Genomic DNA, 13,630 nt, shown 5'->3' on the forward strand with positions numbered 1-13,630 from the left:
AAAGCTCCTTCTTTCCTCACAGTATTATAGGATTTAAGGGTTGGAAGCTCCTTAGGAGCTATCTAGTCTAACCTATATGCAAACTATCACATATCTGACATGTGGTTGTTCAGTGTTTTCCTTAAGACCTCTAGTGAGAAGGAATCTACCATTTCTCTAGGTATCCCTTTCTACTTTTGGACAGACTTAGTCCTTATTTCTGAAATTGAACCTAAACTTGCCTCTTTGCTACTTCTACCTCTTACTCCTGGTCTTGACCTCTGGAGCCAAAAGGAACAGGTCTCATTCCTCCTTCACATTTGTTGTTGTTCAGTGTCCAACTCTTTGTGACCCGGTACTGGATTTTCTTGGCAAAGATATTGGAGTGGTTTGTCATTTTCTTCTCCAGTGGATTAGGCAAACAGAGGTCAAATGACTTGCCCAGTGTCACACAGCCAGTGAATGTTTGAGGCTGGATTTGAACTTAGGTCCTTCTGACTCCAAGGCTCTATTCGCTGAGCCACTTGGCTGCCTCCTAACTGTTACAGATACACACACACACACACACACACACACACACACACACACACTCACATATACATACATACATATTCATGTTGTCTCCTCCATTAGAATATAATATTCTTGAGGATACATATCCAGTGCTTAACACAGTGTCTGTACATAGTAGGTGTTCAATAAATGCTTGTTGATTAAGGAGTCAGATACCTTGGACACTCAGTGTTTGGAGGTCAAGACCTGAGTTCAAGAGCCACCTTTCACTTTTCATGCCCAAAGCCCATCTCCTCCTCTTTAAAATGAGAGAGGTATATTGGGTGATCACCCAGGCCTTCTAGCTCTAACATCTTGGTGCTGGATTCCCTTCTGGGGAAATTTGTGAAGACAATTATTCTTTATTCTCTTCTCCTGGCTAAACACGCCCTGTTCTGGGGGTAGTCTAACAAATGTTTAACAACTGACTTTCCAAAAATAAAAATAAAACTGTACCCATGACACATTTTAAGTTTAATCTGCATTATTAATATTTTCTCCACTACTTTCTAAGTCTAGACAATAAACAAAACAAATGAAGTCTTGGTTTTTACTTTGCTGATTTCTGAGGTGCAAATGCTCACACTGAAATTTTAGCTAGCTCTGGCCAGTTAGAGCTGGCTCCAGCACATCTTTATTCTGTTCTTTTAACTGATCCTCTTGTGATCTGGACTCAACATTCTTCTTCACAATGACTCAGCAAGCTAATACAAATATTTTTATCCTTCTTTTACAGATGAAGAAAATGAGTTCCAAGAGAGATGAAGCTATTTTTCTGAGGTCACACTGATAGTAAGTGTCAGAGTCTGGCCTTGAACCTAGGTCTTCTGGATTCCAAGTCTCACATTCCTTCTATCATACTCTCCTGCATCTCCTGAACTTTTTATTCTGGTAAAATTTTGCTTTAGCTATACCAACCAGTAAATGAAATAATACTAACACTTGTTAAGAACTTATATTCAAGGTATTAAGCTAGAAACAAAGGCAAAAATGAAATAGCCTTTGTCCTTAAGGAGTTTACATTCCACTGGGCAATAAAAATAGAGGGTTATAAATTTAGAGCTGGAAATAACCTCAGAGATCTTCACATCTAACACTTCATCTTACAAATGCAGATCCCAAGATTCATAAAGGTTAAGCTACTCGATCAGTATTAGGCAAGCAGTAAGCAACATAGGGTAGATCTGAACACAGGTCGTCTGAATTCCCATATCCAGTCTTCTTTCCCCTATACCAAATAAGGAAAATAAATACGATGTAATTTCAGGAGAGAGAGAGTACTTAGAGCTTTGAAAAACAAGGAAAAGCCTCAAAGAGGTGAAAGCTCTTGAGATGAGCTTTGAAGGAAGTTAGGGATTCCAAGAGGCAAAAGTGAGGAAGTGTACCACAGGCCCAGGCAAAAACTCAGGTGTCACCATTAGACTACGAACCCCTCAAGAGCAGGGAGTGTCTTTTGCCTTTCTTTGTATCCCCAGGACTTAGCACAGTGTCTAGCATATAGTAGGTGCTTAATAAATGTTTTTAACATTGGAGGGGATGTGGAAAATTGGGACACTAATGCATTGTTGGTGGAGTTGTGAAGTGATCCAACCATTCTGGAGAGCAATTTGGAACTGTTCCCAAAAGGCTATAAAACTTTAATCTAGCAATAACAATACTAGATCTGTATCCCAAAGATACTTTTTTTGAAGGCGAAAAAGGACCTATTATTACAAAAATATTTATAGCAGCTCTTTTCATGGTAGTAAAGAATTGGAAATTCAGGGGATATACATAAATTAGGGAATGGCTGAACAAGTTGTGCTGTATGTTTGTAACAAAATACTACTGTGCTGTAAGAAATGGTGGGCAGGATGTTTTCAGAAAAACCTGAAGAGCCTTACATGAACTGATGTAAAGTGAAGTGAGCAGAACCAGGAGAACATTATACACAGTAACAGCAATACTGTACAATATGTAACATTTATGTACATGACAGCAATGCAATGATCCAAGACAATCCTAAGGGACTCATGATGAAAAATGTTATCCACGACCAGAGAAAGAACTGATGGTATCTGAACGCAGAGCGAAGCATATTTTTCACTTTTTTTTCTTTTTTTTGGGGGGGGATCTAGTTACTTTTACAACGTGAATAATTTGGAAATATGTTTTGCATGATTGCACACAGATAATGTATATCAAATTGCTTGTCTTCTTCTGTGTGGGATAAGAGGAAGGTGGGAGAGAATTTGAAAACCAATTTTTAAAAATTGTATGTTAAAGATTGTTTTTACATTTAATTAGAAAAAATGAAATATTATTGAAAAATAAATGTTTTTAAGTTGTTTGTATGCTGTCTCCCTCATTAATCTATGAGCTCCTCAAAAGGCAAGAACTAACTTTTGCCTTTCTTTGTATCCCCAGTGCTGATCACAGTGCCTGGCACATAGTAAGTACTTAATAAATGCTTACCAACTGACTGAATGTAGGACACTAAATGTCAAGTATTTAAAATATCTTGTATGCCAATTTGACTGGTATGAAGAGTTAATGAAAGGTAAATATAAAGAACCCCAGAAAAGTGGCAGCCAAATTATAGCGGACTTTAAATGCCAGGTTAATGATTTCACATTTTATCCTATTTCATTATTTTGGTGATAGGAAGCCACTGAAGTAAAAAAAAAGGGAGGGGGAGGGGGCATATAATAATAGATATCTTAATAAGTGTATTTATGTAACACTTTAAGATTTGTAAAATTATATATATATATATATATATATATATATATACATATATATAAAATTTAATTTGATCCTCATGACAATCTCATGAGGTAGGTGTTATTACTATCATTCTCATTTTACCTAAAAGGAAACTGAGGCAAGCAATGGTTAAGTGATTTTCCCAGAGTTACACAGTCTGAGATAGCATTTAAACTCTGGCCTTTCTAACTCTGACACTCTAACTACTATGTCACCTAGCTGTTAAACTATCTTGTAGCAAGGCAGTTATGAAGAGGAATTTGTCAAAATAGTTCAGTTTTGACTTTTCTGCATTTGAAGGAAGGTAGAGATTTTAAGTCTGTGTTTTCTAATGACCAGAGTTTCCTTCCGCAAAATACTTTAGAAAAATTGAAGTGTTTTAACTGAAAACTCTTGCAAACCCAGAAAAAAAAAAGATCATTCCAGATGAGCGAGAGGTTGGATAAATGTAATGACATATGGTTTGTTTTTTTATAGTTACAATATGTGAAAAATAGTAGCATAACACATGCATTCAATGATATGTATATATATATATATATATATACACACACATATATATATATATATTCCACTTCTAAATTATGAGATAAGATTCTTTTGTACAAATGTGATTTTTGTTTTCTCTCTCTCCTGTTCCTTTTACATAAAAATAACAACTGAAACTTAGAAGAGCAGCCTCAAACAACTCATTATACTGTGGCATTGAACAACCAAGGAAAATCAAAGTCTGCCAACTGGGACGCTGTTCCATCCCCTTTCCAAAAATGAAATCTGAACCCTTTTCCAGGGTCAGAGAGCCCTGAGGCTGGCAGCACCTCTACTGATCACATAATGCTTCCCCCAGCCTTTAACAGGCTCCCTCGAAATCATTCCAGATGGATGGGTGTCTAATTGGCTCTTAAATATCTCCCAGGAAGGATATTTCTCACCTTCTCTGGCTAACCCATAATTCATTATCAGGAAGCTCATCCCTTTATTGCCTTTAGAGCCCTCTTCTTATCCATTAAATCATTTCCATTTGCTCTATCCTCAGGGAGATATGAAGAGTGGCTTGGTTTTTTATCTTGCCTAGGACTTTTTTTTTTTTTTTGCCATTTAAAAACTGTTGTTAAATCTCTCTACCCCAACCCCCACCACCCCTTTTTTAAATCTTTTGTCTTAGGCTAATTTAGCCATCTTAAAATCACACACTTTCTTATTTCATTCATTCAATAAGCCATTATTATTCACCATACACTGTGCTAAGCACTAGAGATGCAAAGATAAAAATGAATTAGTCCTTGCCCTTATGAAGCTTACATTCTACCAAAAGAAAGCAATGGTTCACATAAAAATAAATAAAATATATACAAAGTGACAAGGGGTGGGTGCAGTAACAGTTAGGAGGGGGGGCATTCTGAGAAGTGTACTTAAATTGAAACTTGAAGGAAAATAGAGATTCTAAAAGGCAAAATTGAAGTGGAATGCAACTCAGGAATGAGAAATAGCTTGGGCAAAGGCATGAAGATGCAAGACAGAACATCATATACAGAGGACAATAAATGGGCTAGAACATAGAATGTGGGAAGAGCGGTAAGTGTAGAAAGATAGACTGATGTTGTTCAAGGTTTTAAATGTCCTGTAGCAACAGTATTGAATTTGGAGTCCAAAGCCCAGTAACCATAGTCACTGAGTAACCTTAGTCAAGTTACTTCATTCCTCTGAGTTTTAGCTTCCCTATCTGTAAAGTGGGAACAATAATATTTGTACTGTCTACGTAACAGAGTTATTGATGTTGAAGCACAAAAGTGAATGTAGGTATAATGTTTTTGAAATTGTTATTCTCTGTATCAATTATTATTTTTATATAGGGGCAGCTCATTATCTTCCTGTCTTGACCATTTTGTCTGAGTGGGTTTCTAATTGCTCCCATGGTTCTAGTGAGCTAGCTTCAGGAACTTAGGTTATCTGTTGACTCTACTAGGACAGGACTGAGCATGCATTTTAAGTGGAGTGTTAGGGTTGGACTGAGAAATATAGTTTACCATGACCATATGTCCTGGGTTTTCTGGGACAGCCCCCATTTCAAGAAAAGAAAGTGAACTTTTAATGAAGCTTTGCCGAAGGAATATTCTTTGTGAAATCATGTGTCCTGATTCTTGGTTCAGAAAATATGGTCACTGTAGCTTTAGCACACTTGCCAACGGGAGTTTGGTCACATTGCTTTTGAAGCACTGTAATCAAACCCCTCTCTTGGCAGCTCCAAAGGTTGCTAATGACTGGAGCGAGTGAGGAGCTTAGGAGACTATAGGAGTTAAGTGGAAGCACATATGGAGAAAGGCAGAAGGAAACTTTTCTTCTCAGAAAACCCACCCCCAACTTGCGGGGTGGAGAGGGTGGGAAATATGTAATGAATATGATCCCCATATTATCTATTGAAAAATTAATGGGAGGGAAATGAACACTATATTCATAATAAAAGGGATCAGTGACAGAGAGAAGGGAGAATTTAATGCCATAGTTAGTACAAAACACTGACTTTATCCATTAAAGTACTAGTAAGAATTATCATTGAATACCAGAAGTTGACATGAACAGTTAGACCTCCTTTCTCTGCCCCTTCACACCCTCTGGTGGAGGTGCTAAGAAGCACCAAAAGGGTCGAAATGTTAGCAACACCAGAGAGAAAAAATTCATCCAAGAGCTAGAAATCAACCCTGAGGGCTGGATATCATCTCAGGTCCAAAATCAATTTTCACACGATAATACTTGCTAAGTCCTTCCAGAAGGACTTGAACTAGTCCTCCGAAATTGAAATTGTGAACTACTCTTGAATAAATGTTCAATGAGTTGAATTGAATTGATTCAATCTGTACCTACTCACATTAAACCTAAGCCACCAAATTGAACAGATTCAGGTTGAATTGGAAGGAAAATAACCCTATCTCAAGGACTTATTTCTACAGAATCCATCAGGTAGGGAATATAGTTTCCCTAATTCATTAACATCCAATTAAGCCATTTTATGATGTTTGTTCCAAAGATGGATAGATACTAATCCATATTTCCCAGGTTTCTCAAAAAACATGTTTCCTTAAAAGTTATAGAAAGCAATTCTTAAATTATTTTAGCCAATGCCTTCTGATACTTCAAACCACATAGTATCAATAAATCTGGATGTATCCATCTTATGTAAATACTCTCCCACCAATTTATATCAGTTTAATTATCTAACCTCCAATCCAATGTCCTATCTAGCTTGGTTTTCATGCCACCACTGACCTTCAGGAAAAGGCTAAATAAAATTTAAAAAGGGAAGACAGCATAGCTCCCTATTTTTGCTATTGTCACTATCCTATGTTATCTTCTTGTAACCTCTGTGATCACTCTTATAACACAGAAGCTATATGGTCTTATTCAAAATAACTTGCTACTACTGCACAGTAATTCAAATTGATGTAGTATACATAATACATACAGCACAGTAGTATAACTTGTTTGTATTTTTACATTTCCTAATGAGAAATTCAACATTGTTAAATAGTGTTGCTAAAAGAGGGGATTTTGATACCCAGAAGCAAGCATTTACTCAATCTCATTTTAGGCATAGAATTGGGATTTCAAATTTTTGTGTCTTCAGTGTCACCTATCATCTCAGAGCATTTTACTGTATCCATTTCTTCCCCCTACACTGAAAGTGGGGAGCATGTTTCCAAATTATCTTTCGCATTTCCAGGAAAAAAAAATAGTGAGTAGATTGAGAAAAAGAAAAAGTTTCCAGATCTCTACGATCCCACCCAATATACGCATAGAATATAGATGAGCAAAATGAGTGGGTGAGTGAAATCGCTTGTAACAAAACCCCATTATTTACAGATGAGAAATTTATATTGTCAGCGTAATATCTTTGACACTAAGCAGAGCTGAACAGTCTATAAAAGCTGGGTGAGAGATACAGAAATCCAGAGCTCAGGACACTTTCTAAGGTCCAGAAGAAAGACTCTTCACTCTTACCCCACCTGCTGTATTTGACTGCGTGGTCAGAAGGTAAGATTCCTACTAGATGACTATGAACTGACTTCGTTTCTTCTTGTACAATTAAATATGCATAAGGCACATAAAGACTAAGTGTTGACTTAGTGGTTTTTTATCTTTTTATTATTATTATTAATTATATATAGTTCAGCCTGTGAGATCGGAAAAGGGTAAGAAATTTAAATCTACTTTGATAGAATGAATGAAAGTAAGATCATTTAAAAGAATTTAAATCCTTTATATAAAATAGAAAAAGAAACAAGAAATGTTAAGAGCAATATTGTATAGAAAGCATTAGACTGTTACAAAAAATACATTTTAAACTGGGTTAAAAACAGTTTTCCTTTCAAAAAAAGATTCAAGACATTCATTTACATCTACTCTAAAGAACTAAAAATATATATTAAAGTGCAATCGAATTGTGTATATTAAATAGGTTATTTTATTTCATTGTTTTTATTACTTATAATTGAAACACTGATCTTCAGAAAGAGCAGATTCATCACCATTTTTAAAAGAGTTTAGTTGTTTTTTTTTCAAAGTCTGTCAAACAATCAAATTTCTGGAAATGAAATCTTTGGTATTTTCTGTGAAAATATTTCTCATGCTTATCATCCCAAGTAGATATCATCTATTTTGGGGCTCCCTTTGTTAACTACGAAGAAAATTTGTTAATAAGAATTAAACATTTATTGAGCACCCACAAAATGAATAATCCGAAAGCTTTTATATTCTAAAAATATATGCTAACTAAAATTGAGAAAAGGGAGGAGGCATGTTTTCTAAAATACATGTTTGAAATCCCAAGTACAAAGACCTTAAGCAACAATTGCCCAATGGCATTCAGTAGATTAGTTTCACTAATTTGTAAGAACTAGTTAGCTGGTATGCAACTGGCACACAAAATAAAGTTTAGAATCTGAACCAATAAGCTATCTTCATAAATTGGATCAAAGGTCAAATTTTCTAATTGTTTTATTATAGGAGAGAATAGAATCTTAACCATAATATCTTCTAAGTGAGGTTCTTGGTTCTCACCAAACTAACTAATTATATCCCTATCTGGTCTGCCTATGAAAAGGAGGGAAAAGTGCTTTTTATTTTTTCCCTGTTGAAGAGGATTTTGATAATAATACAAAACAGGTATCCATTCTCTCTTTATTAGTGAGAGAACAACATTCAAAGTTCTTAAAGAATCTGTAATTCCATAGTAGTTTTTATTTAAAAATCTACCCTTTTAAAAATAGATCTTTTCAGTAACAGATTTCTACTTTTGGTAGAAATCAGATATTCTATGTTCAAAGTACTTTTGGAACCCAAAATAACTCTTCTGGTTTTTTTTTTGGGGGGGGGTTTCTGTCATTTTCAGATAAAGATACAACTACTCTTTCTCTGTCTTCCTTACAGGAGTGTTGATAGATTTAGAGAATGCTATGAAATCACTTTGAGGTCTTGGATTAAAAACATTATCCCAAACTCAAGTAGTATCGATCTTTCTCAAGACATGTACCAAATTATTGTATAGTCATAAGCACTATTGCCTCATTTAGTTCAAGTCACTACAAGCATGATAACTGTAAACTTTAGTTAATATCATGTGACAACTTTCCTTGTACTACAACTTTCAGCAAGTCTTCCAGATGAATAAAGGATAGAAAAACTAAATTCCAAGTTGTTAGGACAATGTTGATTTGTGGCTAAGAGCATGCATATGCTGATAACTTTGACAACCCAACTGGAGTGAAGGCAGGAAACTATACCCAGGACACACTTTTAAGTTTAATCCCCATTAGAGACTTTTTTTCCATCATTTTCTTAAGACTAAAAATCAACAAAACAATAAATCAAGCCCTGACTGCTATAGTTTGCTGATTTCCCAGGTGTAAATTCTCACATTAAAAATTTAACAATTGCCTTTCTCACCAACATACCACTGGCTAAGAGTGTCAATACCCATGTCTTCTGTGCAGATCATCTATCAAATCTTTCTCTGGAGCATGCTGGGCTTTGCAAAGGAAGTAGAATCTTTTGCAAGCACTTCAATTTCTCCATATTTGAATGCATAGAGAACATAATTTATATGGGTTAAGATGTTTTAAAACCACAGGATTGATGGTTTTCAAATCCTTATTTCAAACCAAATGTCTGTTACTAAAAATGCTCGTTCAAATTATTAACAGATATACATCATCAGACTTAAATTTAAATCTGCCCAGCTGATGTGATTACCTTTTGTCAAAAACAGCAAGAACACCATGATTGACTTTCAAGAGTAACAGAACATGAATAGTTTCTGTACACAACAAGTATTGAGTGTTAGTATTCCTGCGTGGAAATAGGCAAGCCCATTCTATTATGCTATACCAAACATCCTCCATTGCTGGGCTCTATCCACATTGTACCGCCATTGTCATGAGGTTTGCACTCAGTTCAAGGAGGCATCTGCTTGGGACACTGGCAAACCATGTCCTGGGTCATAAAAGCCTGGGCTATGTCCATCAGTTAATAATACGGTTTGAACTCAGTACTGCAAGAATAATAGCTTGATGACTTTAAAGATTTCTGTAACAGGCACTAATTTTCTTTTTGACACAGATATCTTAGTTCCTTAGTTGAAGATTGTTCAAGTTGCCAGAAGCATTAGGTCTTCGTGCAAATTACTCTTGTCTTTAAAATGATATATTTTTTTTTTATTTAGAACAGGTCAAACAACCCTAAAATACCTCAAATCTGTTGGCCGCTTTACAATTACAAAGTCTAGACCAAGTTACACTATTTAAAATATAAATGAATAATACATCTGAACTGACAGCTGGTATGCCAAGTTTTAGCCTGAGGCTGCTTAAGATGGTTGAAATGCAGTATAATGTAAATCCTTGGAAATGAAGGCCTATTAATTGAAAGCCTGAGTGATCGTTAAGGGGAGCATTATGGATAGGGTGCCATTCAGGCTAACCATATGTAGAGTATCAGTTACATTAGATATTTAAAATTTTTTACTTTGATGTTTCAATTTCAAGTCTGAAAATGACATTATTAATCAGTAACGCAAGCATCCTACTGTAACTAAAGAGCCAAAGGATGGAGCATATCTTTTGTACTCTTATTTGCTTTCAAAACAACAATGACACCCTATAAAACGGCTTACAGTCTCTTATTAGGACTACAGGTAAATCAAACTAGGTATATCGAAAAACAATTGCATCCTACGGCCACAGTTGGCTGTTTTTTTTTTCCTAGTAAGAACATTCAGTTAGAAGTAACCAAACAAATTTAGCCCCAATATATTCAAGATGGTTGCCTTTTTCTTTCCCTATTCTCTTCTGACAGGCAGTGAAAATGAAAAATATTTACTTCCTGGCTGGATTGTTCATAATGCTGGTACAAAGCAGTTGGCAACACTCCCTTCAGGACACAGAAGAAAAACCCAGGTACTAAAATTCCAGACACTCAACTAGTAGAACACCATGCTATACATATAACTATATATGTTCCTGATACATAGCTGTATGTATCTCATAGGTGTATGTCAAAGATACATGATACTTGTGTAGCCCACAATTAAGGAATTGGCTTTCAGGGGATCATTGTTAATACCCTAATCATTGTTGCTATATGATAAAGGCTGTGTTTGTATTTTTGAAAAAAAGATCAGAGTATGTGCTGACTCATAATCAGAAGGGTATAGAAGAGGTAGAATACACTAGATGACACATTTGCATTCTATAGGCTATTATTCCATGAAGTAATCATAGAGTAGCTTAATTTAACCATAGGCAACCTACTCAGTATCATCAGCATGTAGAATTTCAGTCAGTCAGTCAACAAGTATGTAAGTGCCTACTATGTGTCAGACACGTACTAAGCATTGAGGATACAAAGAAAGACAAAAATAGTCTTTGCTCTCAAGGAGCTCACAGTCCAATGGAGGAGATAACATGCAAATAACTGCACAAACAAGCTATCTATCCGTCTATCTATCTATCTACCATCTACCTATCTTTTTTGTGTTGTTGTTGAGTCATTTCAGGTATGTACAACTCTTTGTGACTTATTTGGGGTTCCCTTGGCAAAGATACTGAGCTGCTTTGTCATTTCCTTATCCAATTCATTTTACAGATGAGCAGACTGAGGCAGACAGTTTTAAGTGACTTGCTCAGGGTCACACAGCTACTAAGTGTCTGAGGTTGGTTTTGAACTCAAGTCTTCCTGACTCCTAGAGCAGTGCTCTCTCTAACTATTGCCACCTCACTGTACCATGTATCTATTTACATGTATATGTCCTGTACGTTAAATTGGAGAAAATTAATCAACAGAGGGAAGGCACTAACATTAAGGGGGATTGGGAAAGCATTCTTGAGGGTGAATCTTTAGCCAAAACTTAAACCAGGAAAGGCGGGAAGTAGAGATGAGAAGGGAGAAAATTTGAAGCATGAGGGATAGCCAGTGAAAATTCTCATTTGGGAGATGGTATATCTAATAACAATAGCTCACACTTACACAGCACTACATTATTATGAAATATTTTTTGTATGTTATCTCAGTACAAGAAGTCTAAGACCTAGAAAGTTCATGGAGTTAATAAGGCCATAGAGTTAATAAGTTAATGTGGGCAAAACTCTAACCCAGGTCTTCAGATTGATTCTAAATCCAGTGCTATTACTAGTAGAATTTGAGAGTTAGAAAGAACCTTGGCAGACACCTAGTCATACCTGTTGTTTGTCTTTCATCCTTGAAGAGGACCATGACATCAGGAAGATGATGTCATGACTTGCAAGTGAATTAAATTGAAGTGAGGGAGGGCTATGCTAGGTCACCAGCCTCACTTTCTCCCCCAGAGCCATCTGGGTAGAGTGGCAAGATATAGATCAGGTTGACTGGAGATAGACCCCAAGGAATTCCTGTAATAACATACATGAGAAGTGGCCATCTAGATTTTCACATTAGGACCTCCAGGGTGAGGGGGTCTACCATCTGATTAGGTAGCCCATTCCACTTTTAAACAGCTCTGATTGCTAGAAAGGCAACATGTGGTGGACATGGTGTTGGCCTTGAAGCAAGGAAGATGGGTTCACCTCTGAATTATGTGACCCTGGACAAGTCTCTTAACCTCTCTCTACTCTAAGTGACTCTCAAAAAAAAAAAGATTAAATTTCAGTGACTTGTGGACCTGTCTTGCTAGAGGGAACTTCCTTACCAAGAAGTGCCCTTTACCAATAAAATTACAGGCGCTATCCTTATGTAGTGTCTAGTGCTCATTTCACCATCCACTTAGCTAGTTTAAAATATCAGGCTATCTTGATGCTGTCACTCAACATTCTAAGTGACACCCTTCACTGTTAGTGTGTCCTCAGGTAATGAAGTTATTTTTCAATATCAGCAGAAGCAAACAGAATTAGTTGGAAAGGTAACAGCCTGCTATTTTAAATATATATTGGACTTTCAGCTACTTTGTGTTATTAGGATAGATGGTCATGAATTGGTTGACTAGTTGAAAAAAATTTTATTCTTCTCACAGGAGAAAAAGCCAAGACACCTGGGGTATCAGAAGCAGGAGATCAGAAAGCTGAGTCTCAGAGAGGTTTAATAACACACCCAGAACAATAATTGAGATGGTGCCACGTGACTAGTGAAAGGTAGAGGCATGATTCAAATCTAGCTGGCTCCAGCTGTAGCAGCCTTTGGACTCTACCCCATTTTGGCCTCTGAGTAGGGCAACTTGATTCTATCTACTCAGTTATGTAACTTTTTGAAGGGATATGATTCCAAATGAAATTCATTCACTAAATTAATCCAGAGTTTATAGTCCAGAATCTGAAGTCAGAGAAAATCAGAGGCTCTGGGGACCACAGCCTTTCAAAAAGTTATATAACTGAGTAGATAGAATCAACTTTCTCTGAGTCTCGGTGTCAATGGTTTTTACTCACTAACCCCTAAGAAGGATCTTTCCACTTCTAAATCTGTGATCATAGGATCATATAGTCATTGGGGCTGGGGGGAGGAGGGCGGAGAAGATTAGAGAGGAGATAAGAAAAAAGTTCCTAGAGCGTATAGAATCCCTAGTTCAAATTTATGTAACACTGAAAACTTTGTTTTATAGACCATACACAGATTCCCAGACAGAACCATTAGATGACAATCTGATGAATGAAGACAAGCGTCATTCACAGGGCACATTCACCAGTGACTATAGCAAGTATCTGGACTCCAGACGAGCTCAAGATTTTGTGCAGTGGTTGATGAACACCAAACGGAATGGGTAAGAATTTTAAACAGAATGTTTGAAATGTGTGGGCAAAGAACTCCCCCTTCCTCTGACTCTCATACAAATACAAGC

At 36.4% G+C, this 13,630-nt stretch overlaps 1 protein-coding gene across 2 annotated transcripts in view; it reads left to right on the forward strand.

The window, feature by feature from the left end:
* GCG (glucagon) overlaps nt 1-13,630 on the forward strand; it is a 32,764-nt gene that overhangs the window by 10,416 nt on the left and 8,718 nt on the right. For both annotated transcript variants that reach the window (XM_021004849.2, XM_021004855.2), the window contains exons 5-8: nt 1,268-1,323; nt 7,135-7,305; nt 10,624-10,724; nt 13,394-13,552. In XM_021004849.2, the coding sequence (XP_020860508.1) occupies nt 10,633-10,724; nt 13,394-13,552 (251 nt within the window). In that variant the 5' untranslated portion in view covers nt 1,268-1,323; nt 7,135-7,305; nt 10,624-10,632. The remainder of the gene's footprint in view (nt 1-1,267; nt 1,324-7,134; nt 7,306-10,623; nt 10,725-13,393; nt 13,553-13,630) is intronic.

The sequence above is a fragment of the Phascolarctos cinereus genome, unplaced genomic scaffold (assembly GCF_003287225.1).
Source record: "Phascolarctos cinereus isolate Bilbo 61053 unplaced genomic scaffold, phaCin_HiC Scaffold_726;HRSCAF=1367, whole genome shotgun sequence".
Taxonomy (NCBI): Eukaryota; Metazoa; Chordata; class Mammalia; order Diprotodontia; family Phascolarctidae; genus Phascolarctos; species Phascolarctos cinereus.